The following is a 24,383-nucleotide window of genomic DNA, read 5'->3' on the forward strand; positions in this document are numbered from 1 at the left end:
CTTCATGCAGTGAAAATTGCATGCCCTCAGCTATGCTGGGGAGTGTTAACTTGCTGTTTAAAACAAGCCAACTCAGATTTTATCCTTTCATTGCAATGGGTCAGAGAGGATTGATGCTGCAGTGCCTGTGCATGACAATACCAGCTAGAGATTTATGCATCAGCTCCTAGAAAGAGCCTCCAGTTCTAAATCTTCTGTTCAAGGGATTCACTTCCATGTTGCAGCAAATTTAAAGCAGAATAGTATAATTTGACCTCTTTGAATATGTGCATCCTGGATACATGATCCTAATAGGAAGATTAATCTATTTTCTTGGGGGGAAAAAACCTGGTAGCTAGCTATATATATATGTATGCATATAGAGAGAGATACAGAGAGATAGATATGTTAGATCATACAGCAGTGATGAGAAATTGCTGCTCCTAGCCAGAGCTTTTAATTCTCCCATTCCTCATGCGTTCAGATAAAGATGGAATAATCCTCAATTTAATTCAGGGATTTTTTTAATTATATTGGGGCAGGAAAGGGGTCAAGGTCCCAACAAGAGCGAGGGAACTCTGGAAAAATACTAGATTACTTGACACTGGCAAAAAGCACTGCCTTTTCGAGAGCACCTGCATGCTGGGCTGATGCAAGAATAGCTTTCTGATGCGTTTTTCCTCCTTTACCTTGGCGGCACTGAACTCTCTCAGTCCTATGGAAGCTCTGTCTGCATGTAGGTAGTGTCTTCAGCTGCTGTTTGCTGCCATCTACCGTTTTAATGAGCAGGCTAAATCAGCCGGGCAGGAGCCTTTTCCTACTGTCAAAACCAGATGGGGAGAGGGAGAAAACACTACTGTGGCTGTTTGAGGGTGCTGCGGTAAAACCTGTACCTGCAGGAGAGCCTCAGCAGTCTCATGTCAAACCACCAAAGGACTTTTTTTTTTAATTGTTATTTTTTCAAAACAATAACTGAAAGGGTCTGTTGTTGCCTCAGCTCCATGAAAAACCACCTCAGCTCATTACAGAAGATTATTGTCTAATGTCTGCTACAGAACATTCTGTTTCTGCTTGGGTAGCGGGGGGGGAGCTGCTGAAATTCTCCCATTTGCTTCTTAAGGATACATTTTTTAGGCTGGTACGTTTAGGATACATTGTTGTTTATTTTCACTTAGCTCTTAGCTTTCAGGTTTGGTAAGAAGCAGAACTTCAGGCAGCCCTTGTTTTCTGCTTTTCAGCTGTTCGTTGGTCTCGGATTTCCATACGAAGGACCGGCTCCTTTAGAGGCTATTGCTAACGGATGTGCTTTTCTAAATTTAAGATTCAACCCACCAAAAAGTAGCAAAAACACAGAATTTTTCAAAGGCAAGCCTACACTCCGAGAGGTAAGTTCTATCAGTCTTACTGATTTCTTTTTAGTCAAAAAAATACAAGGAAGATGTTCCTGGTTTATTGCAAAAGGGATGCAGCTTTCATTTTCTTCAGCCGTTTTGGTGGCATTGTCAGTCCTTATTTTTATAGGATAATCAAAATCTTTCATTAGCATACAGTTAAGATTTACTTCTAGGTTTCCCTAATTCTCATTGATAGATGATCACAAGCTGAAGTTTCTCTTGAAAAGCCGACGTTCTGCCCAGGGAGAGATCATGGCATCTGATAAATGATGTGTCATTTGAAGGCGGTGGTATTTTGTTGAAGGAACTGTGCTGTTCAGGAAGTAAATGTGTGTTTGAGCAAATTATAAAAGTGCCATTTGTGGGTTGATGTGTGTTCGGGGATAGTTTGGGTGTTTTTCTCCAGAGAAGACCTGCTCAAGGTACTGTTGAGCTAAGGTATTAATGGTCACAGCCCACCGTGTCTGTGATAAACACTGAAGACATTCAGCGAACAGGAAAACCAAACCTCAGGCTGCAAAACAGCCAGTGCATTGAGACTCTTGGTTAGAGAAGAAGGAGGCTAAGTAAACTGGCCCCTCATCCTGGCGCTGGCTGGGGAGTATTTTTCTTATTTGATGCAGGTAAAATCCAGCCTACACCTATTGCAAGCATGTAACAGTCATGTAGCCATTTCTGACCTCAGGACTTTTGCCTGTGACCTTGGTGAGTTCAGAGGGTTATAAACTTACTTTCTTTACCTGCCTGCGCCCTGGGCAAGTTCAGAGGTGTATAAACTTGCCTTCTCTTCAGATACCCATGTAAAGAAAATAACACCTAGATATGAGAACTTTGCACAGCTGGATTTCCCAATTCGAGATACTCACGTGCTATATAAATTACATACTGAGCAGTGCCAGGTAGTTGATAAGAAATAGACAGTTTTCCTTTTAAACTAGGAATATAAATTCCTAATGATTTTATGATCCAGGACTGTAATTGCCTTTCAGCTTCTGCAGGACAAGAGTTGAAACTCACCCCTTCTGACAGCTTGCATTGCTAACAAAGGAGATAGCAATTACACACACGCACAAAAACCTGCTTTTCTCCTTGGACTTGGCACTTTTCAGGGCTTTTTGTCTGTGGGTCACTCAACTGTTTGTCTAATTTCCAGTTGTTCTGTGCCCAGACACTATAACTGGTCAGGCTCAATAAATAATCTGGACCCACTTAACTCTTTAATAGGAATTCTAGGGCTCAGAATGCCATGCTAAATCCCACTGGCATGTGTCAGCTCTAATAGAAATGCTGTGCACCTGACCTACACAGAAGAATAGTCCCTATTGACTGCTTTAATATGAAATAATATAATGAACATTCATCCCAGATATTGCTGTGTTCACATGCCCTGCTGACCTATCCTAAGAGTACCCTTTTCTCTAACTGGTTTTCATGACTGCATTCAGAGCTGATTGTGAGTAATCCTTGTGCTGGTTCACTGGGATTAATAAAGCCCTTAAAGCCTTCTCTCATATTTTTCAAGTGTTAAGGGAGAGGAAAAAAAAAAAGGAAAGAAAAGGGGAAGGGAAAAAAAAACCCACCCACCACTTGTGTAGTTCTGCAAATTGGATAAATTGGTTATCAATAGACCAGGCTGAAGATAAAGTCTGTTTAGTACTCTTGTGAAGTAACTATTGCAAGTCACTGTTTCTGTCTTGTTGTAGGTAGAATTTATTGGGAGGGGAGTTGACTGTTCCCCTCAACTCTCAAGGTGGGGTCCTGTGGCAAAGACTGTACAAAAGCTGGGAATTAGAAATTTCATTTTAGACCAGCAGTTGCTTTGTCTTGGGACATGATTTTGCTGGGGGAAAGAGCCAGGAAAGAGAAACAAAGGGAAAAAAAATCAGCTTCAGGCAGCTTCTTTTGTGCCAATATTTGTACCAATATTTCCTCTCCATTCTGCTTCTTCCCCCAGCCCTCCCTCACCTCCCCTGGAGGAAAAAAACCCATATGCTAAAAGTAGTTGTAATGTGTACTTGATGGGTGTGGTTTCTTTCATTTTCTGCTTTTAGGAAGGAAACAAAACTGTGACAAGAAATTAATTACAAATCTATTTGAAAGAATTGGTGTAGATTTTAAATGGACTGGGGGAGTGTCTCCTGAATATCTAAAACATTGAGCTTCAGCTAATTAAAGCATTTCAGTATTAGGAAATAGGCCTAATATGGTTTTGAGAATATAGATGCAGAATAATTGGTGCCATAACAATATATTGCTAGTTGCTCTTCATACTTAAAACAGCTGCTAGTGTCAGAAGAGCAGATCTGGCTTTAACGTTGCTGACTGCTTCAGACGGTTGCATAAGAGTGGTCCAAGGCACAATTCCTAAAGCTCTGGGGAACTGAAAACACTGGTTTACGTTCATATTTCTGAAGGTGCTAGGGAAGGGGTTTTATTGTTACTGAAAGCAATAGGAATGTAGCTTCTGCTATCTGAAGTCCAGAAATAAGTGTCCTGGGAGCTCAGTCATGGTAACCAAATTTTTAAATACATGGAGGTTTAGTGGCAGTGGAAATACCACTGGAAAAAGGTTAGACTAGGTTAGTCCTTGAGAAGCACTGTGCTGTTGGGAGGGATTTAAAATGCCAGTGGGAGCAGTGGGCTGCAAGTGAATGTAGGCAGCTACAGAAGCTGTCTGTGTGCAAAGGCATCCTAAGCTACTGGCCCCACAGAAAGTAGTTTGAAGACGAGACAGGACAAGGATGAGCTCTCTCAAAGCCAGTCATGCAGGTCTAACCAGGACTGGTAACAGGACAGGTAAGACTGGTAGCAGGACGCAGGATGGGTTGGACAGCTGCTCCATGAATGAGCTGTAGGAAAGTAGGGTCACCTTATAAAAGGCATGTGGGTCATCATGAGGATCAAAGACATAAATGAAAGGTGCACCAATGTTACTTATGATCTGCATTAATACCTGGTTTTCACTTTCCCTACCAAATTCACTCTCTAAACTTAAAGACAGAAAATCTGAAAGATATCTCAGAAGGAATGGTACTGACTGTTACAGTCTAGCTGAATTCTCACATTATTCTGGTGCATTTCATGCAAAATGTCTGATGAGGAGAGTGACAAGGAAGGGTATCTTGACACATTAAGTTTACCAATATAATTTCTTCCTTCCAGTTGACATCTCAACATCCCTATGCTGAGGTTTACATTGGGAAGCCCCACGTCTGGACAGTAGACATCAACAATCTCTCTGAAGTTGAGAAGGCTGTGAAATCAATTTTGAATCAAAAGGTGATAAATGTATCCTCAACTCATCATCACTGCTTGAGGGAGTGTGTTGGGTACTTCATGTGGAGTGATTCCTTATGTTCTGCTTGAAGCAGAGTGCTGCACTTCAGTAGGATACTGGGGGAGAAAATTGTTATAATATCTGTGGTATCTGATTGTCCTGGTCTAGTATGGGATACATCCGGTTTTTACCTGAAAAAATGAGCACGAGTGCATTTGTATAGAAATACAAATTTCCTGTGGAAGTTACACAGCAGTCTTCATTTTCTGTGCATTCAATGAGGATGTTTCCTTGCTGATTCTTCGAGCATCACAGCCTGCCCAAATAAATGCTCTTGTGACTGATTCTGTAGCCTCGACTTTACCACCACTGAAGGGCTTGTGCACTTGCAGCTCAAAATTGTAATGAGGGCATGTCTAGGGGGGAAAAAACCAAGCATGAAGTAATTTTCAAAGGCATCCCCTACTTTTTTTTGTCATCATGTTGGAGTTTTGACTTCAAGTCCAGAGCTGTAGCTTAGTGAAGAGAGGAGCTCTGGAATCCCATCGGGTCTCAAGCTATTTTATATCTATTATTTTGCAGTACACCCAGAATTTCCTTAAAGAAAATCAGTGAGCAGCTTTTATTGCTTCTACAAAGGAGCAAAATTCACCTTAAACTGCTGATGGTTTTGTAAAATTGTGATTTGTTAATGAGTTTGTTTGCTGCCACACAGCATACCATGAAGTTCATGTAAAGAACCAGAAAGCCCTCTAACCATAACATACTCTGTTTTCACAGATTGACCCTTATTTGCCCTACGAATTTACCTGTGAGGGAATGCTTCAGAGGATGAATGTGTTTATTGAAAGACAGGTATGAACTTCAATTGTGGCTGAGTTGTATATTTTACTTTGCAAAGGGTTGACCCTCTCCATTTCAAAGCTTCTCAGTGTTGTTGCTATTCAAGCAGAAACAGTAACTGTGCAGTCCTTTGTCTGGGCCGGTGCTTGCTGAGATGAAATTCCCTTGGGGATTCCATGTGGGCTCAGAGATTCACTTCTGTGGACTTGGCCATGTAGGAATTGGGAGGCTTCTTCCAGATCTGGCACCAGTGGGATTTTTCATATCTAAAGAGACTGACTAGAAATTAAGACACAGTGCTGGCTACCAGAATGTTAGTTCTGCTTCTTCTGATTCATCTCTGAGTGTCTGATTTATCATATGTGGCTGAATTTCAGGAGCTGTAAGAGCTTGTAAAATTAGGGGAGAGGTTAATTTATTATTTGACTGACAAATAACCTTCCACCTTCTGATGTTATATCAAAGCAGAAATGCAAAGTAATTTTTCAGTGTCTGTTTGACTTCTTTAATTATGTACTTACAAAGAATCTTTAGATTATGAAGTATCGTGTAAATACAGAGGTATTCCTGTGGTCCAGTTGCACTTGGACAATTCTGCCCAGAAGCTTTAGCCTAAGTATTTTGTTTCAATTGATGAAGATTTAAATGGTTTGGAAACCAGTTACTTAAGGGGCTTTTGCACCCCTGAATAATTGCCAGCTGAGAGCAGCACAAGATATGGAGCTGGGAGTAATAAACGGCAGAGATTTCTGTGAGATACTGATTTCTAGAAACTCTGTTTGCTTGGACTTCTGCCCAAGGCCAGATCTGTTGCAGCAGCCAGCTCTGCCTTTTGTTCTGGCTGCTGCAGAAGAGAGATAGGAAAAACCTGTATCTCTGATATGCCAGTTGACATCCAGGATTTCTTTCAAAAGCACCACACATGCTCCCGTCCCTGTGTTGCTGAAAGAGGACAATATTCCAGGCAGAAAAACAGAATAACACAGCTTCAGCTCACAAGTGTCCTTAACATAATGCAGCTATTTCCAGTTTCCTGCCAATGAACACTTCATGCTTTTTGATGCTGTATTGATGCCATAGCCTGTAAAAGTATCTCTGCTTCTTTTGATTCTTCTACCTGAGTTAGCTGTAATTGAGAGGTTTTGTCAATACAGGAGGAAATGGAGCTCAGTTAAGCGATAAAAGGAAACAATCTAGAGATAGCATCAGTGGGGCAAACCTGTCTCTCCCTTCTGGAGTTCCCCCAAGGGCCAAGCCCTGGCCTGTAGTGGGAGCTTCTCAGAAATAAATGCAGCATTGTAGTTTTGTTCATTGCTTTGATCAGCTGTCAAATGCTGTTACTGCTTCTCAGCCCCCAGGATGCTCAAGCATCATTATTAGCGGCGTGTGCTTAGCGCTGGGCCTGATTAACGTGTCAGATGAAGCAAAAATACAAGTTGAGACCCTCTTTTGAAGAGTTTGTGATGGAATGCAGGCATCGGAGGAAGCAGCACAAACTTGGCACTGGAACAAAATGCATGGGGTTCAGAGGTTGTGGGGTGCATTAATCACAAGAGTATGGTCTTCAGAGGCGGTTTGAATGTGAACAGGATGGGGCCAGATACACTCAGCCACAAGTCACCCTATGGGACAGTGAAATGGTGGGATTTGAATGATTTGACTGGAGTTGCTCTTTTGGGTCATGAACTTAGGATCAGGAAGGGGAGTGCAGTGTTCACAGGAAAGTTTCAGTGAATGCCCTGAATCTTCAGGTCCAGCAGCTGGGCTGAAGGTCTTTAGGACCTGAAGAAAGGCAACTGCTGTGAGCTGTGGTTTTGTATTTAGGAGCACTGTCTTCAGCTGGATTAAAACAGCTTTCACTCCAGGCTGCTCCACCCTGCCAGTGCCAGCAGCCCGGGGTGGGGGCAGTTAGGTGCGTCTGTGCTGTCTGATGAATTCATCCCTTGATCCTGTTGGCTCTGTGGCTGCACAGACAGTTGTGTCAGCTCTGCAAAGTGGCAGTGTGGGGTGGGAACCAAAGGGTGGAACTGCTTAAATTGGCACTGCCGTCAAAAGAGCAGCCAGGTAACTGCAGCTGAGGCAGCTGTGAGATTCCCTGTTGAAAACTTGGGAGCTGTTGGATGAGGCAGGCTGGGCTGATGGAACAGACATGCTGACTTTGAAAGATGTGGTCAAGCAGAGCACTTGGGAACCCAGCAGAAAATGTTTTTGGCAGGGCTCTACTGTGTTAGCAAACTGACTTGGCTCAGTAGAGGGTCAGCTGAGCACCAGAGCTTGGCAAAGGGAGTGGTGTGAGGACGGTCACCCAAGAGCAAGAAAAGCCAGAGGGAGGGGGAATACCTTTGATGGCAGGGCTAAGCTTGTCTCACCTTGAAACTGTGGTTTTAGATGAAACAAATACAAATGCAGCCTTTGGTGAAACTTAACCTTCTCTTTTACCTAACATATTTTCTTTATTTTACCCTTATGTAGGGTTGTGGGGCAAGATAGAGTGGGCTGAAGATAGCAAATTTAGGTTGCTTTTCATGGTTAGTAGGAAAAGTAGCCAGAAACAGCAAACTGAAACACAGGCATGTATGTTGGTATCGATGAAGGAGATGTGCTGAGACGTGCTTCAAGGTGGCATAAGGTGAGGGAGCTCCCTACCAAGCTAGGGACTGGAAACAGGAGGCTGCATCCAGTTTTTGGGAGAGTTTTCAACTAAGAGATGTTAAAAGCTGAAGCCCCTGGCAAACCGTGAAGCTTCACAAGCAAGTCACTCTCTCTGAAAACCTTTGTCTTCTGCCTGCACTAGCCAAGAATCCAATCTGATATTGCAGTATTATATTGTAGATATTACAGTATTAGGTAGTCAATATTACAGTATTGAGTTGTCCTCCTCCTGCATCTAGTATTTTAATACTGATTTATAAAAGCACAGAATAAACACAGTGGTAAATACAAATAGCAAAATGACCTTTTTGAAACAACCTCCTTAAAAAAACACCTCTAACCATCTATTGTTAAGCTGATTTTTTTTTAGATGCTGCTAAAATTTTTCCACCATAAATATGCTCTAAAATGAGTCTGTCTTTTTTTTCAAATATGGCATGAGGAAATGGCTGCATCAGGGGAAAACACTGGGAAAGAGCTCTCCTCTGAGAGAGTGACTAAGCACTGTGGAACAGCATTCCCAGGAAGTGGTCTTTACCTCAAGCTTGTCAGTGTTCAGGAAGTATTTGAACAACGAATGCTCTCAGATATATGACTTAGCTTTTAGGTTGTCCTGTGTGGAGTCAAGATCCGAAATCTGTGGTCCTTGTAGGTCTCCCCCAACTCAGCATATTCTGTGATTGATGATTGTATAATATTCAATTTATGGTTAGGCCTGGAAGTATGAAAACTTCCTCCTTCAGCCAAAGAAATGTAAACAGAAGGAACAAAAACCAAAACTAAACAGAAAACAAACCACCAAACTGATACTGAGAACTGATAAATTATTTGGAGTCTTAGTTTCATTAATACTTAAGTAGTTCAGCCTTTCTAACCTCTGGGTCACAGTGTGGGACCTGTTCATACAAGTATTAATTTTGCCAGGAGAAAGCAAACCATGATGGACTGGGCCCACATTTTTGGATTAGCTTTGGATGAGAGCTGTCAAATGTTAAAATACTGTCTGAATATCACACCATGTGAAATAAAACCAGTGATTAGCATTTTCTCTTTGCTTTTTCTCATTTTAAATGTCAAGACCTTAAGAACTCATCTTTGAGTAGTTTTCACTGGCAGGTGTGTTGAGGCACCAGTTCTTTCTTCCTTCTCTCCACTGTGGTGACACTTGACTGCATGCATTATTTATAGTCAGGTCAGGGGTTTTAGTGTTGAGAGAGCACTTTTACTAGCAATTCAACCAGGAAAGTCAAACAAACTCTTTGAATCCTGGTTGCTTTATAGAAATCTTCAGGGGGTTTTGAGTTCAGCTCACTCCACAACACTGCAGGCCCCCTGACCCTTCCCACGTGGACCACTTGAGACATTTCTTGCCTACAGGGTAACTAGCCTCTGGAATTCTTCTCCTACTAGAACTTCTTCCTGATATTTGTGCTGTTAGGAAAATGGTTCTTCTAGCACAGAGATAATGAAACAGGAGTCACTGAGAAAGCCAGACCGGCTTGGGTGCAGAAGTAGAGACTAGGTAGAGTTGCTTATAACAAATTGAAAAGGGTACAGGCAAAGAAGAAAATTCTTTGGGAGGAATGATACTGCTACATTTCAAGCAGCAATCAAAGGGGATCATTTCCTCATGCTAAAAGAAAAATATTCCTTTCAAATGTGCTTAAAGTGCTGATTTTGAATGCAACCAAAATGATCTGCAAAATGAATGTTTGGGTGATAATAATTATTTCCCGGGGAGGAGGTGGAGTCACCGTCCCTGGAGGTGTTCAAAACAGGATTGGATTTGAAGCCATGATTTAGTTAGTCATGAGGTGTTGGGGGATAGGTTGGACTTGATGATCTCTGAGGTCTTTTCCAACCTTATTTGATTCTATGGTTTTAGGGATTCTATTTTAGTAATGGGAAAAAATTGCTGTGAAGGGACTGGATGTACCATAATAAAATCTGATCTATCACTGCAGGATTTCTGTCACGGGCAGGTGATGTGGCCTCCATTAAGTGCCCTTCAAGTAAAAATTGCTGAACCTGGAAAATCCTGTAAACAAGTTTGTCAGGAAAGCCAGCTCATCTGTGAACCTTCCTTCTTCCAGCATCTCAACAAGGACAAAGCTCTGCTTAGGTAAGTACTCAAAAGCACAAACATAGCATTATGTCTCTTTGTTGCCCTGCTTTTTGCCATACATGAAGTTCAGCGCATGAATTCTGTGAGGAGGGAAGGTGGGGAGGGCGACAAGAGTCTGCTGGGCTGGAGCAAGCTGTGAGGTTAGCTGTCAGTCCTTTGAAGCTGTGGATGGTAGAAGCTGCTGCTGTGCCAGGAGCAGCATTTCACATAGCACGTGTTTTTGCAGTGAGGAGTATAGCACCGAGGCCAAAACTCAAATCTCTTCCTTCTCGCCTCCGTCTTCTATGTGTGGGCCCCAGCCAGTGCACTTTGATGGCAGGCTGCTTGCGCTGGGCAGAGGTGGTTGTGCTGCAGGGATCACAGCTGCCAGGACTGTGATTGTGTTTGGATGGACCCTTTGCACTATGGTGCACTACTCCATAGCTTTTCCCATAACCTTCTGAGAGCTGGTGAACTTATGTGACTCTTACTGCTAGCCCTAACTCTGCCCAGTCAGCTGGGTCAAGAAACAAAATGCATTTTACGGTGATAAATACACACACACACACACACTTTGTGGGATTTCTCTCAGTTCACACGGTTTTAAAATGCAGCACTTACAAAATGCTGTTTTTCTTGTATTTATTGAGCCCCCTCTGATGACAATTAACATCTGTACAGAAATGCTATTTGCTGGCAGTTAGCAATTAGTGCCTATGCAAACCTTTTGTTGGTTTTGTCCCAGGTAGGGAATTGTAAACCCTTGTACATTAGAGGTATTAGTACCAATTTAGAAAGCTTACCAGCTATGCATTAAGGAAATTAATGCTCCTTTCAGGTGCTCTCTCTTTGGGAATATGATTGTGTTGCTTTCAGAATGAAAACAAAGCACTTGAAGCTCCAAGACCAGGCTGCTTCCTAGGTTTTCCAGCTTCACTTTTTGCTAAATTAAATTGTAGAATGTTTTTATTTTTGTATTTTGTTTGAAAAGTTGTAATTTCCAGGAGATTTCAGAAGCAGCTTACGTAAAAACCTTGTCAGGCTTCATTTCTAGCTGTCTAGACAAAATTATAATGCTGTGGGGGGAAAAGAAAAAAATCTGTCGAAAGCTGAAAGCTGCCAGTGTTCCCAGCAAAAGTGAAAAACAAGCCTCTGCTGGAATTGCCACCCTCGTGCTTAAGCTTTGTGGCCAGAAAATGGCAGCTTGAGTTTTGGCTGGGGTTTTTTGTTGTGGTGGTTTTTTTCAGCCAGCTGGTTCCTCAGAGCAGTGGGTCTTGCTCTGACCAGCTTCTGCTGTAACACAGCAGCATTGCCTTGTCATCACAATTTGGCTGTGGTTGCACTTGAGCTACCCAGGGCTGCCTGGGCCAGCGTGCCTAGCCTGGGGCAGATCTCTGCTAAATTCAGGGAGAGTACCTCAGGAGTTCAGGTTCTTTGGGTTTCTTTTATTAGAAACCCATAGTGTACTTATATACTGCACATTGGAGAAGACTCAAAAGCATTTTTATCCTTTTAACTTCTTCCATTAATCTTTAGGAAACAGAGTAGCATTGGAAAGGCTGCACTGCCCTCTGCAGAGGGAATCTGCGCAGGTGGAAAGAAATCAGAGTCATGTTCTGGGAATCTGCAATTCTAAATGTGCTGAATTTAGGATGTAATACAGCATTTTATTTTATTTTTAGTGAGGAAGGATGAAAACCACACCAAATTCCTGTAAACTTCACTGTGATTTAGATCATGCACTTTGCTTTTTAGGCACAATATCGAATGTCTCACCATGGAGTCTGCAAATGATATTCTGGTCCCTTCTTTTGATGCAAGAAGGAAGCACTGTGTTTTCCAAGGTGACCTCTTACTGTTCAGCTGTGCCGGATCCCACCCAACCCACAGAAGAATCTGCCCCTGCAGAGACTATATTAAGGGGCAGGTTGCGCTTTGTAAAGACTGCCTATAGCAGCAGCAGCAGAGCTTCTTTTGAGTTGAGGACAAAATGTAAGTAGTTTTGAGAGGAGCTACTTATACTTCCTGCACTTTTGTCCAGGTTTCGCGCTGCAGGCAAAGCTATCATTGCTGGGCAGAATTACCTACTAAGAGAGGAGGGATTCATAACAAGCAGCTAACTGATCTTTTTTTCCTATAAGAACATTTGCGGTGTAAGTCTTCAGATTCCTTCATCTGTTTGCGAAGAGAAATAAATTTCATGTACTACAGTGATTTGAAGATGACTGCACAGAATAGTTTGTAGAAAATTCCCAGACCCATCAAAGTCCTTTTTGTTTGTTTGTTTGTTTTGGGTTTTGTTATTGTTGTCGTTTGGGTGAGGTGTTTTCTATTTGTTTAACGAGCTCAGACGTCCCTCATCACGGCTAGCTACAGGATCTCAGTCTCATTCCAGTAGAAAATTGATAAGAAGTGTGCTTGAGGGAGGGGGGTGCAGGGTGGGGGGACTGACATTTTATTCTAGGTGCACTGTTTGGGTACTGCTTCAGCTTGAATGGCTATAAAGTGGTTTACTTCACACGAACTTGGAATCACAAGGTAGCTCTGTACCCTGTTACTGGGTTATCTGGGCCCAGTTCTTTTGTTTCCTGTTGGTTGGGTTTTTTTGTTGGTTGTTTTTTGTTGTTGTTGTTGGGGGTTTGTTTTTTGTTTATTTCCTTTCTGGTTTTTGAAATCTTTGTATACAAGGCATTGTCTGCATCACGGCTGCTGCATTGGAGCAGTTGAAAGAGTATCAGGAATGAGCAAATAGGCAACTGCCAGCGTGTGACACATCATCTTGGTGACTTGACAACTGACTAGGGTTATGGCATTCTTCAGTGTGGAAAAGCTACAAAAACATACTGCCATTTTTGGAATGGACTTGTCACAGTTTACTGGTCCCATTTAGAGAGTAATCCTTGGCATTAGCCCATGCTTCTGTTGTAGTCTGTCTACTAGAAATACTGTGTGAAGCAAAAAGTATTCAGCATCATTGGAGCAATATTATCGTTAGAGCCTCAGTTTGCTACGGCTTCCAGTAGTTAAAGTGTTGCTGAATGACATAGAAAGGTTAAACTAAGCTAACTATAATTATTGTATGGTAGAAATGTAAAACGTCTTCATAACTAGCTAGGTTTTTAAAGAGAAATTTTTTCTGAAGAACAGGAGGGGACAAACTGCTAAGAAAAGCATTGATCAGTCTTGTGGGTTCTTTGCTTATTTTTCTCCTTTGTGGGGGTGTGTGTGGTTTTTCCCTCTTTCTTTTTTTCCCTTTTTTTTCCCCAAGCAGGCACACCAGTTTCAGATTTAGAATAAAACAATTCAAGAGTTTGGAACTCAAATTAAACTACCTTTTTTTTTTTTTAATACCAGTAAGTAAATCTTCTAAATCACCTTCTTTTTATAGAGCTAATTTTTGTTATTTTCAGCAGAAGGTGACATGCTTGATAGCACCATTGGTAGTCAGGAAATGATATGCTAAGATTAGTGAGAGAGGAATCTGCAGTGCATTTTGAAATGTGGTCATGGTCTGCAGGCTTACAATTTGGACATGCCCTGACCGTACTGGGGGGTTGGAAAAACACCTCCCAACAACGTAACAATGGTTAGCAGGTAATCATGAAAACCAATACTTTAAATTCTCCATTCTTGGATCTATCTGGCTGGTTGGTTCAGATTTTTATTGTACTTGGCATTCATTATCCATGTGTGAATATTGATGTGTCTCTTGACCTACCAAAGACCAAGCGAAGGAAAGGCTGCTTCATTGTGGATGAATTCTCCAGACAAACGAACAGATCAATGTACATTTAAAGTTTTGATTTAAAAGCAATGAATTAGCTTTATCAAGTTTTTCGTTTCCTGCCTCAACACTCCATAACATTGCTGTGGACTACACAGGAACTTAATCCTGAGAGATGGTTGAGTATCCAAAAAAGGACATGTGGGGGCTGTTGAGCAGTGGGATCACCAGTAACTGGCTTGTGATAGTGATAAAATCTGCTGGATTTTAGAGTAATTTTCCAGAAACAGAACAGCTGAGTCTTAATGGGAGGCAAACTTTTTGTATGAAAAGAAAACAGACACAAGCTAGTATGAAAATCCTTACTGTTACCACAGCTCAGCATTTCCTTCAGTCAGCACAAACGTAGTTTGCGGTAGTTTTAATACCCTGGAAAAGACGGGGGAGGAGGATTGGCAGTGGGTCTGAGCAGGAACAACAATTCCTTCTGTATTTATATAAAATATCCCCCACATAGCTGTGCATATTTGTGCAACTGGAACATCCTGTGTGTTAAAATACACTCGTACCTGGTGCTGAAAGTAAAGGCAACAGCAGAACTTGCCTTCGCCCGTTCAGCCTGAGGTTCTGTGGGCAGGAACGGAGTTTGGGATGAGACCTCACAGAATGATGGTGGAAACAAAGATTGGTATGTGTGCACTTAAAGAATGCAAACCATGTAGTTTTTTGCTGTAGTGTGACTCTGCTGTAAATACATATTTGCTTGTTCCCCCCACTGTATGCTCCACATGGCACACTGCCTCTAAACCTTTCAGAGGGGAGGGGTTTGGTATTTGTTATTCTAAGGTTTTCTGGTCTAGTGCTTTACTCAGTGCTACATTTGCCTTTACCACAGCAGGGAGACTCCGTTACAAGCTCTGTTTTTTCTGATGCTGTAGCACTGTTTCTCTGTAGTCTACAGCACTGAATTACTGCATCCTGGCAAAATTGAGACCATGAACACCAGCGCTGCTGGCACTTCAGCCTGGGAGAGGACATCTAAATTGGCCTCAGAAACATTGGGTCTGACCCTATTTCCATGAAATCTATAGAGAGGACTCGTCAATCTTAGAAAAGAATCAAGGCCTATAATTTAATACATAGAATACATAGAATACATAGAATAAACCAGGTTGGAAGAGACCTTCAAGATCATCACGTCCAACCCATCAACCAATCCAACACCACCCAAACAACTAACCCACAGCACCAAGCACCCCATCAAGTCTTCTCCTGAAAACCTCCAGTGATGGCGACTCCACCACCTCCCCAGGCAGCCCATTCCAATGGGCAATCACTCTTTCTGTATAGAACTTTTTTCTAACATCCAGCCTGAACCTCCCCTGGCGCAGCCTGAGACTGTGTCCTCTTGTTCTGGTACTGCTTGCCTGGGAGAAGAGACCAACATCCGTCTGTCCATAACCTCCCTTCAGGTAGTTGTAGAGAGTAATAAGGTCACCCCTGAGTCTCCTCTTCTCCAGGCTAATTTTGATAGGCCTCTATTAGCAAGTTTAAACTCCCTTTTCAGTAGACATATTCCTTGTATGAAACAGAGCTGCAGGCTAATTTTTGGTAAAAGGAGGCCATCAGTGAGAACCCTTAAGTGTGTAAACTTCCTAGACCTCACTCACCAAACCCAAGGCAGTTCTCCCCCATACACAGCTGTGTTCATTCGTGCAGTGATCAGCAGCTAAATCCTTCCACAGTCAAGCACTCAGGCAAATCCATGTGGGGCTGTCTAAAAGTTCGAGTGATTTACCAAAATGTTTAATGTATATTCGCATTTCAGGAGCGAGGGCAGCCTTCTGTCCACATTCCATAACTGTTTTCCTTCCTAATTAAAGAATAAAGGTGTAGTCTGGTTCTTGCACTTCAGGATGTTAGAGATGGGACTGTACTGCTGTTCCTCAGTCTGACAGTAAAGCTTGCAGCTTCCTCTACTCCGAAATCAGGTTTTTGCATGATTTGCATTTGGATATATTGATCAGCGACTGATGGGGAGCGGGGTGGGGGGGGAGGGAGGGAAATGTCAAAAGTTGACTATAAAAAACACTTTACAAGCTTTTAAACATATCTCTCATAGCAAGACATCCTTTCTTTTAAAATTTTGTATTTTTGTATGTGACCTAGTTTGTTGGGTTGTGGTTTGGTTTTGGTTTTTTTTTCCACGATCTTGTTCCTATGAGATTAGAGAACTTGAGAGAAGCATTTAACCTATTTATTACATTTAACATAAAGGCTTGCCTTTGAAAGGTGAAGTTGGTAAATACACACTGTTGAAAAATGCCAATAAAAACCTCATTTATTTCATATATGCAAGTTGATTTGCACATGTATAAACAGAGTTGCTTTTTGCCTTTTTGTTGCTTAGATTCTATGTTCTTTTTGTAATTTATAGTGGCAGCTGTGTGTTTGCTTGTTTATATCAGATGATGTTTCTCCTACAAATATTTAATGTTCATGTGCCTTTTATTTTTTTTTTTTTTTTTTTCCTACTTTCTTGGGGGTTTGGATGAGTGTTTGGATTATGGACACTGTCTGAACAAGTATAATGGAACACTAATGACAGGGGAAAATAGCACTTGGTGACTCTGCAACCTAGCAGTAGGAATTTTGAATGTTTTTTTAAGCAGTGGGAAAATCCGTTCTAAAACGATAAGGTAAAGGTTATAACTGTAAGGTTAAGAAGATAAAGCTGTAACTTAAATAATTCTGGCAAAACGTTGCTTATGCAAGCAGAGTATCTGTAATGGGGCAGGAGAGCTCCTGCTGGGATGAGACTTCTGTTTAATGACCAGAGAGCAAACTAAAGCCCTTACATTCCCCAAGGAGACAGTGCTAACAGAAGACCTCTAAGAAAACCTGCCAAGTCTGATTTTAACAGCAGGAAAACTGAAGATCCACATTAGACTCTGTGAGGTCTTGGTCTTTCAGCTAAAGACATCTGTACGTGGAAGTGCACTGGGTAATTCCAGGTGCTGGCAGGAGAACACAGTCCGTTTGTGATACCTGAATTTACGACTCTGTGGGGAGGGAACTCTTGGATTTTCAGCTCATTGCAGATGTTTTTAATGCTACTGCTTTTCTGCAGGAAGTGGACTTTGCAGAATAGCTGCTGATCAGGTTTCAGCTGGAGGTCTCAGAACAGGGTTGCAGACAGAGCCAGGGCTCTGTGTCTTCCCTGCTCAGCTCCGCTCCCAACTACTTGTACTGACTGTTGCAGTTTGCTTGTTGACCTGCATTCAGACTTGGCGAGTGTTTCTGTTGGTATCAGCCACAAATCAGGTGGTTAGCTGATGTCTTCTCACTTAATGATGTTGTACTGCTAGCCTTGAAAGCCCTAGTCAATGTCCTTGGTTCATCCTTGATGAGACAGACACGCACTCCCCTCTCAAAAATGAGTGGCCTGTCTAAATTTCCAAGATGATTTATGAGTTTGCAGCACTTTTCACGTAAACAAACTCCTGATTGCTTTCTCAGGTATGTGTTTTGCTCATAGTGTAGTTCAAGACTCGATTTTATTAGTAAAATAAATTAAATGGGATGAATCAGGCTGGATACAATCTCACCCAGGTTTAATTAACTTCATGACTCCCACTGTCTTCAGTGATAGCAGAACTCCTCCATTAGCTTTTCTTCAAATTAAAAAAGCAGCTCTCCCTTTTTAATAAATATCCCTGGATTAGCAGTTCAAGAGCAGACACTTGCACGTTCTATTGTACACATAGCAGCAGCCACTTCTGCTCGCTCTTACAGCATAGATCAGCTTTAATTAAGTTGCTGGTGCTTTATTATTAATGTATCAGTTGAAAACTTGCTTAAATAGCTCTTGAGCCAACAGCTTGCAGCTGGAGCGGTGGGCTCTGGGATTTTTGTACAGACACTAGGAGTTAGCAGTTTCCAGTGTCACAGGTCTTTTTCTAGGGGTTGCTAACATTTTGGTGTGGCTGTTTCTTTGTGACATTTGCCCTGCAGCTGCTACGCCTTCAACCTTTGATTTGCGATTTCTTTCCATTTGTGGTTCTCTTTTGGTCCTGTTGGTTCAGGGACCGCTTTAAAGGTGAGGAGAACAATGACTTGCAGATGTCTGCTTTCGTTTAGGCTGGCAAGGCCAGGGACAGAGAGAGTTTCTTTAAGATACACTGTAATAATATTGCTGTAAATGTAACACAGAGTTTTCTGGGCAGTGACTTAAATCCCATCTTCATATTTTTATGCAGCTCTATGAGGTTTTTTTAATCAGTTTGTAATTTCTGAACATTATATTTAAGTGAAATGTGTAAACAGCAAACTGTGTATCAACTGTAAGATGTTTACTGTAGGAATGTGTTGAAAATACCAGAGCCTGAACCCCCGAATCCCTCAGGTGTGAGGTATTCTCCATGTTTTTTCTTCCAGGGAAAAACAACAAAGTTGCCAAACTAAATTGCTTTTAGAGCTGTAATCCTTAACTGCAGATGTAATCAATAGAATTCTGAACAGACCACCTTATGTTTCAATTCAGCAACCCTCTCAACAGCACTAAGTCACCTGTTTATTAAATGAGTAAATCAAATCAGATCCTCAAAGTTTTGATAAAATGAGTAGTAGCTCCACCTTCCATACACAGAAACTGCTTTACAAACATTCAGTAACACCCTTCCTCTGCTGGGAAGAGCAGTGCAGGTGTCACATAACCAAGTGGGGCTGTGCATGGGATCAGAGTTTCACCTTGCATAAAGGCTGGCAGAACTGAAGTCTTGGGGACCCTACTGTCCTTGCAGCTGCTTCTCTCTGCAGGAAAATAACTCTAGTGTTGCTCTGCCCTGTTGTACTGGCCCTCGGTCAGTGCTGCTGCACTCCTGCTTGCCACACAGTAGAGGCAAAACTCAGAGGTGCCACACAGGAGCCAGCCATACCCTTGGCTTTAAAGAGAGCGTGTAAATAACGCCCTGGCATTTACTGAAGCTGGCCAGATGCATGTGCAACACACCCTAGCTCAGACTCCCAACAGCTGCAAGGTAGTTTGAAATATCAAATTGGTGCACAATAAATCAATTTAAATTGCTGTCTGAAGGCAGTTAATAGGGTTGTACCCAGAACAGTCTGCTACTTTCATTAACAGGTCTGCTGCAGTACAGTGACAGTGAAAACCATTTTTAAGAAGTCATGGGTTTATTTTGGTTTTCACAAAGGAATACAGCAGAGGAGAAAGAAAAAGCAGTTCTTACCAAAGGAAAAACAATGAAACTTTATGAGGAAAAGTTACCCTGAAGATTCTAAGAGAGCTGAAAGAAAAATACAAGAGAATATTTACAAAGCTAAGTTGAGATCCCCCTGAGCTTGCTAGGCTGGCTGCTGACTCTCTGGGAGTCCTCCAGAGAGTATTTTGGGGCAGCTCTTTGGTTTCTGGTCTGAATCATTCCCCGGGGGAGTCCCTCTCCATGAGTGAAGGGGATGGAAGTACAATTAATCCCCACAGCACTGCAATTAAAAGAAAACCCACCAAACCAAACCAAACCAAACCCAACCCCCTACTGAAAGCTGCAAAAATTGCAATTGCTACTTTTTGCAGATACTTTGGAGTCGATGAGAGTTTGTATCTGCGCATGAGAACGTCAGGGTCAGGCTGGTACTGTGCATTTGATTTGAGTTCTTTCCTGAGAGGTTGATCCTTCCTTTTATTTAAATGGTTGTGTTCCACTATATTGCGTTCAATCAGTTCATTCAGAAAGAAGAGCACACAGCAGTTCAGCTGCTGTCAGGTTTCTGGGGTTTCATTGGATGGGATTTTATTTTAATATTATTTTTTTTAAAGAAGAGTGAATGTCTGTACTTCAATGGCATAGAAAAATGCTTCGTTTTCACTGTTGTAGAAAAAAACTAGGGAGAACTTTATTTTTCAATAAACCTTTTTCTTGTGTGATTTGGATTTATGATTGCTCTGTGCTTAAATGGGGTCCAAAACCTGCATTTTGTGCGGTTTGTCTTTGCAATTCTGCACTTGGGCATTTCTGGTGCCGGCCCACCTCCAGAGGTAAGTCACAGCATGAGAATAGAATAGAATAGAATAGAATAGAATAGACCAGACCAGACCAGACCAGACCAGGTTGGAAGAGACCTTCAAGATCATCATGTCCAACCTATCATCCAACACTACCCAATCAACTAAACCATGCAACCAAGCATCCTGGCAAGCCTCGCCCTGAACACCCCCAGCGACGGTGACCCCACCACCTCCTCGTGCAGCCCATTCCAGTGGGCAATCACTCCCTCTGTGTAAAACTTCCACCTAACCTCCAGCCTAAACCTCCCCTGACGCAGCCTGAGACTGTGTCCTCTTGTTCTGGTACTGGTTGCCTGGGAGAAGAGACCAACCTCTGCCTCACTACAACCCCCCTTCAGGTAGTTGTAGAGAGCAATAAGGTCACCCCTGAATCTCCTCCTCTCCAGGTTAAACAACCCCAGCTCCCTCAGACTCTCCTCATAGGGCTTGTGCTCCAAGCTCCTCACCAACCTTGTTGCCCTTCTCTAGACACACTCCAGCAAGTCAACATCCTTCCTAAACTGAGGGTCCCATCAACCCACATCTTGGCCATAACAACAACAGGCAGGTCATTACCTTTTTGCTTTGTTTTGTTTTAAACCCAAGTTAGATAATGAATAAATTCAAGCCTCTTTTCAGGAAGTGGTAGCTAGGAATTCTTGGTTCCCTAGAAATTTCCATTCCAGGACTGGAATGCCACGGTGGCAGGCAAATATACAAGACTTACTCATGCAACACACTATGGAGTTCAAAAGCAAAAGCTATGTCATGGTAAAAAAACAGCTTTAGAGAGTATTTTCCTTCAAGGTCTGAGTTTGGATAGCTCAGGAAATATTTGCATATGGAACAAGAGCTCAATTGTGAAACTTTGGACTAGGCACCTGGGTTGCATGAACAAGCATCACTCCCACACTAAGTCAAGGTTTCGGCACCTGATGGCATCTAGTTCTGCAGGAGCCACTGCCTAGGAGGGGCCCAGAAAGTCTCTAGTCCAAACTCATCTGTGGGACAAGTTTGTGTCATAGATGGGTGGAGTGTCCACTCAGTGCACTTGATGAGTGCCACATCACCTTGAAGGCTGTAAACAGATGCATAAAAAAAGATGTACAATAGAATGTCCACACATTGAAACCTCATATTCAGTGTCAGTTTCTTTCAGTTGCACCCATGCTGCTTAAAGGCTTCTGCCCACCTGAATGTTTGTTAGCCCAGCAGAGACAGAGGGAAGGGTGTTCTGCTGTGGCTTCTGCTAGGAATGTGGAGAGGTTGTGGTAGAGGTGTCCAGGAGTAATGGAACAGTAAAATGAATTAACATTCCCAGTGTTTAAATATATGATTTACTATCAGAGAGATCATCAACAATATCCCTACCTGACTGGGGGGCCACCAGGCCCCCCGGCCTTTGTTGTCACCACCACCATCACCCAGTGCACACCATGGGCACTCACCAGTAATGAGAGGAGGATCCCTCAGCCCAGATGGGCTCAGCTTGGGGTTTCTGCTTCTACTGGGGGGGGATTAAATAGGGCAGTGGGTGGGGAGGGCAAAGTGGCCACACATGGGGTGGGAGGAGACCACCAGAGCCCAGGTGCTCAGCTTGGGGTTTCTGCTTTTGCTGGGGGGAGATTAAATAGGGCAGTGGGTGGGGAGGGCAAAGTGGCCACACATGGGGTGGGAGGAGACTCCACCAGAGCCAAGTGCTCTGGGATTTTTAGATTGGCTACATTAGGAAAAAAATTTTCCCAGCAAGAGTGGTCAGGGATTGGAAAGTGCTGCCCAGGGAGGTGGTTGAGTCACCAACCCCGGATGTGTTTAAAGGTGGTTTGGATGTGGTGCTTGGGAATATGGTTTAGTGGTGAACTTAGTAGAGTAGGGTTCTGGGTTGGACTTGGTGACCCTGAGGGTCATTTCCAACCTGAATGGTTCTGTGGTTCTGTGTAACTGAATATTTCTGAGAGGGACAATGAGGCTGGGGATAGGTCTGGAGCACAGGGGAGAGGCTGAGGGAGGTGGGAGGCTGGGGGTGTTTGTCCTGGAGAGGAGGAAGCTCATGGGAGACCTTGTCACTCTCTACAACTACCTGAGGGGAGGTTGTGGCCGGGTGGGGGTTGGTCTCTTCTCCCAGGCAGCTGGCACCAGAACAGGAGGACACAGAATCGGGCTGCACCGGGGGAGGTTTGTGCTGGAGATGAGGAGGGGGTTCTTCATAGAGGCAGAGATTGGCCATTGGGATGTGCTGCCCAGGGAGGTGGTGGGGTTGCCATCCCTGGAGGTGTTCAGGGTGGGGCTTGGATGTGGCACTTGGAGCCATGGTTTAGTTGTCAGGAGGTGTTAGTTAATAGGTTGGATTTGATGATCTCTGAGGTCTTTTCCAACTTTGTTGGTTCTCTGTTTCTATGAATAGTGAAAAACCCAATTAACCAAAAAAAGTGAAGTGCAGGCCAGCTTTTACAGCTGTTCAAAGCCTGGCCATATGCAGCACAGCCACTATTTTTCAAAACCACTGGAGAGAAGCAACCACTTGCTTTCTTACACTACCTCTTCCCAGGTTTGTTGCATGTTGGTGTGGGTTTCTTTTACCTGTGTCCACACATACATGATGTAAAATCAGAATTGTACAGAAGTCACTAACGACCAGCATGGGATCCTGTTTGTTTCCCCACCCCAGTTAATGACACACACCACTAGTAAGCAATAGCATAAATTAAAATGGCAAAGTGGAGTGGGAAAGAGAAATGCCTGCAAGGTTAGGAGAGGTTTGTGACTTGGGTTTGGATAGCCAGTTATCCTGTCTAGCACATGGCAGTTTTATGCTGGCAGTACCTCTGCAAGAGGCTTTTACTGCTATTTCAGTGAGCTGAAGTACATGAATGTCCTTCACCAGTCACCCCTTTCTATGGGTATGTTCCTGGCATACTTCACCTCAGACTGAAATGGGTGAGAATTGTTTTGGTTCTCTGTTGCTACTCAACATTCCAAATTCCCCAGCACTTCCTGCCATCAGACTGGATTAGTGGAGGATCCTGCTCATTCATTCCCTTGTTCTGGTTATTTTTGGAAACCTTTTCCTTCCCGTTTCAGCCCCCTAATGCCATTCCCCTAATGTTCAGATTTGCCACTGTAAGGAGACCTCTGTAAAATGGTGAGCAGCTAACTCAGATGTGGGCTGTGTAGCAGTCACATAATGGAAAAAGTATGAAAGTGGAACTTGGAGTAAGAAATACGCCAGTGCAGCTGTACTGGAAAGATCATTAGGGGAGCTTAAATACTTCAACTCTCACACACTTTTTGAGTGGGTTCAGTCAAGCTCCATCTGGTAGAAAGTCTGGAAACGTTTTGCTGGGATTTTGTGTCACTCTCAAAAGCCTCACCTCCCTCTGACGCTTCTTTTTCAGTGTGCAAGAGATGGAGCATCCCAGTTTACTGCCTTGCAGTGGCCCCTCTATATGCTTATTGGGACTGGGCACATTTTATTCTTTCACTGATTACAGAAATTGCATTTAACTAACATCCTAGGAGTAAATCTTTGTTGCCAAAAACCCAGTATTATTTACACTGAAGAGGCTCTGTACGTTAAATCTCGCTGTATGTCCTGCTTTGTCTCGGGAACCCTTTTCTTGGAGGTGTTTCCTCCTAGACAGAACTTGCTGCAGGACCTCAGAGGAGCACTGGCTGGCTGAAGACATCCAATTTGTGAGCACCTTTGTGAGGAGGGGACTTTCAAAGCCAAAAATCACTGGACAAAAATGCTGATGTGGTAATACCACCCCTAAAGCAAACACCAGGGTTTGAGCCTTTGGTATTTCTGCAGGTACAGCTGCTGCTTGCAGGGTAAGTAATTGGTACAGGCAGAGCTTTGAAGTGAAAGCTGCTGATCTACTACAGCAGCTTACCTTTAATTTCCTCCTTACTTCCATAGGAGGGAAGAATCGATGTGATTAGCCCAAGGCCACGCTGCAGGCTTGGACTGTGCTTGGTGAATCTGCCCCAGTAACAGGAGGTGGTATTTCTTGTCACTGGGCCATTTTAGGATAGATGTCACCTTCACTCCTTGGTCTGTGCTGAGGTGAGGGGGTGACAATCCTGTAAGGCCTGTGTCATTAAGAGGTGAGTGCAGAAGAATGCCAGGGTTAGCTGTCAACATGGGATGTTTCCTCATTACTTACCAAGCTAACTTAGATCAGACCTTCTGTGCTGGCTTTGGATAAAATGGACTTTCAGCTTCCCCACATCCAAGTAGTTTTGTTGCTGCCTGTTCTACTCCCTGCTGGACCTGGGAGGCTGCCATAGGAGCAGCCCTGCAGTCACTGAACAGGTAAAGCTCAAGACAGTTCAGTGCTGGTCAA

The 24,383-nt window shown here is 43.0% G+C and overlaps 1 protein-coding gene across 5 annotated transcripts in view; it reads left to right on the top strand.

Moving 5' to 3' along the window:
- MGAT5 (alpha-1,6-mannosylglycoprotein 6-beta-N-acetylglucosaminyltransferase) overlaps positions 1–12,592 on the top strand; it is a 132,352-nt gene extending 119,760 nt beyond the window's left edge. For all 5 annotated transcript variants that reach the window (XM_054176983.1, XM_054176992.1, XM_054177001.1 and 2 more), the window contains 5 exons: positions 1,218–1,364; positions 4,536–4,652; positions 5,431–5,505; positions 10,110–10,267; positions 12,005–12,592. In XM_054176983.1, coding sequence (XP_054032958.1) covers positions 1,218–1,364; positions 4,536–4,652; positions 5,431–5,505; positions 10,110–10,267; positions 12,005–12,203 — 696 coding nt within the window. In that variant the 3' untranslated portion in view covers positions 12,204–12,592. The remainder of the gene's footprint in view (positions 1–1,217; positions 1,365–4,535; positions 4,653–5,430; positions 5,506–10,109; positions 10,268–12,004) is intronic.
- The last annotated feature ends 11,791 nt before the right edge of the window (positions 12,593–24,383 follow it).

The sequence above is a fragment of the Dryobates pubescens genome, chromosome 2 (genome assembly GCF_014839835.1).
Source record: "Dryobates pubescens isolate bDryPub1 chromosome 2, bDryPub1.pri, whole genome shotgun sequence".
Classification (NCBI taxonomy): domain Eukaryota; kingdom Metazoa; phylum Chordata; class Aves; order Piciformes; family Picidae; genus Dryobates; species Dryobates pubescens.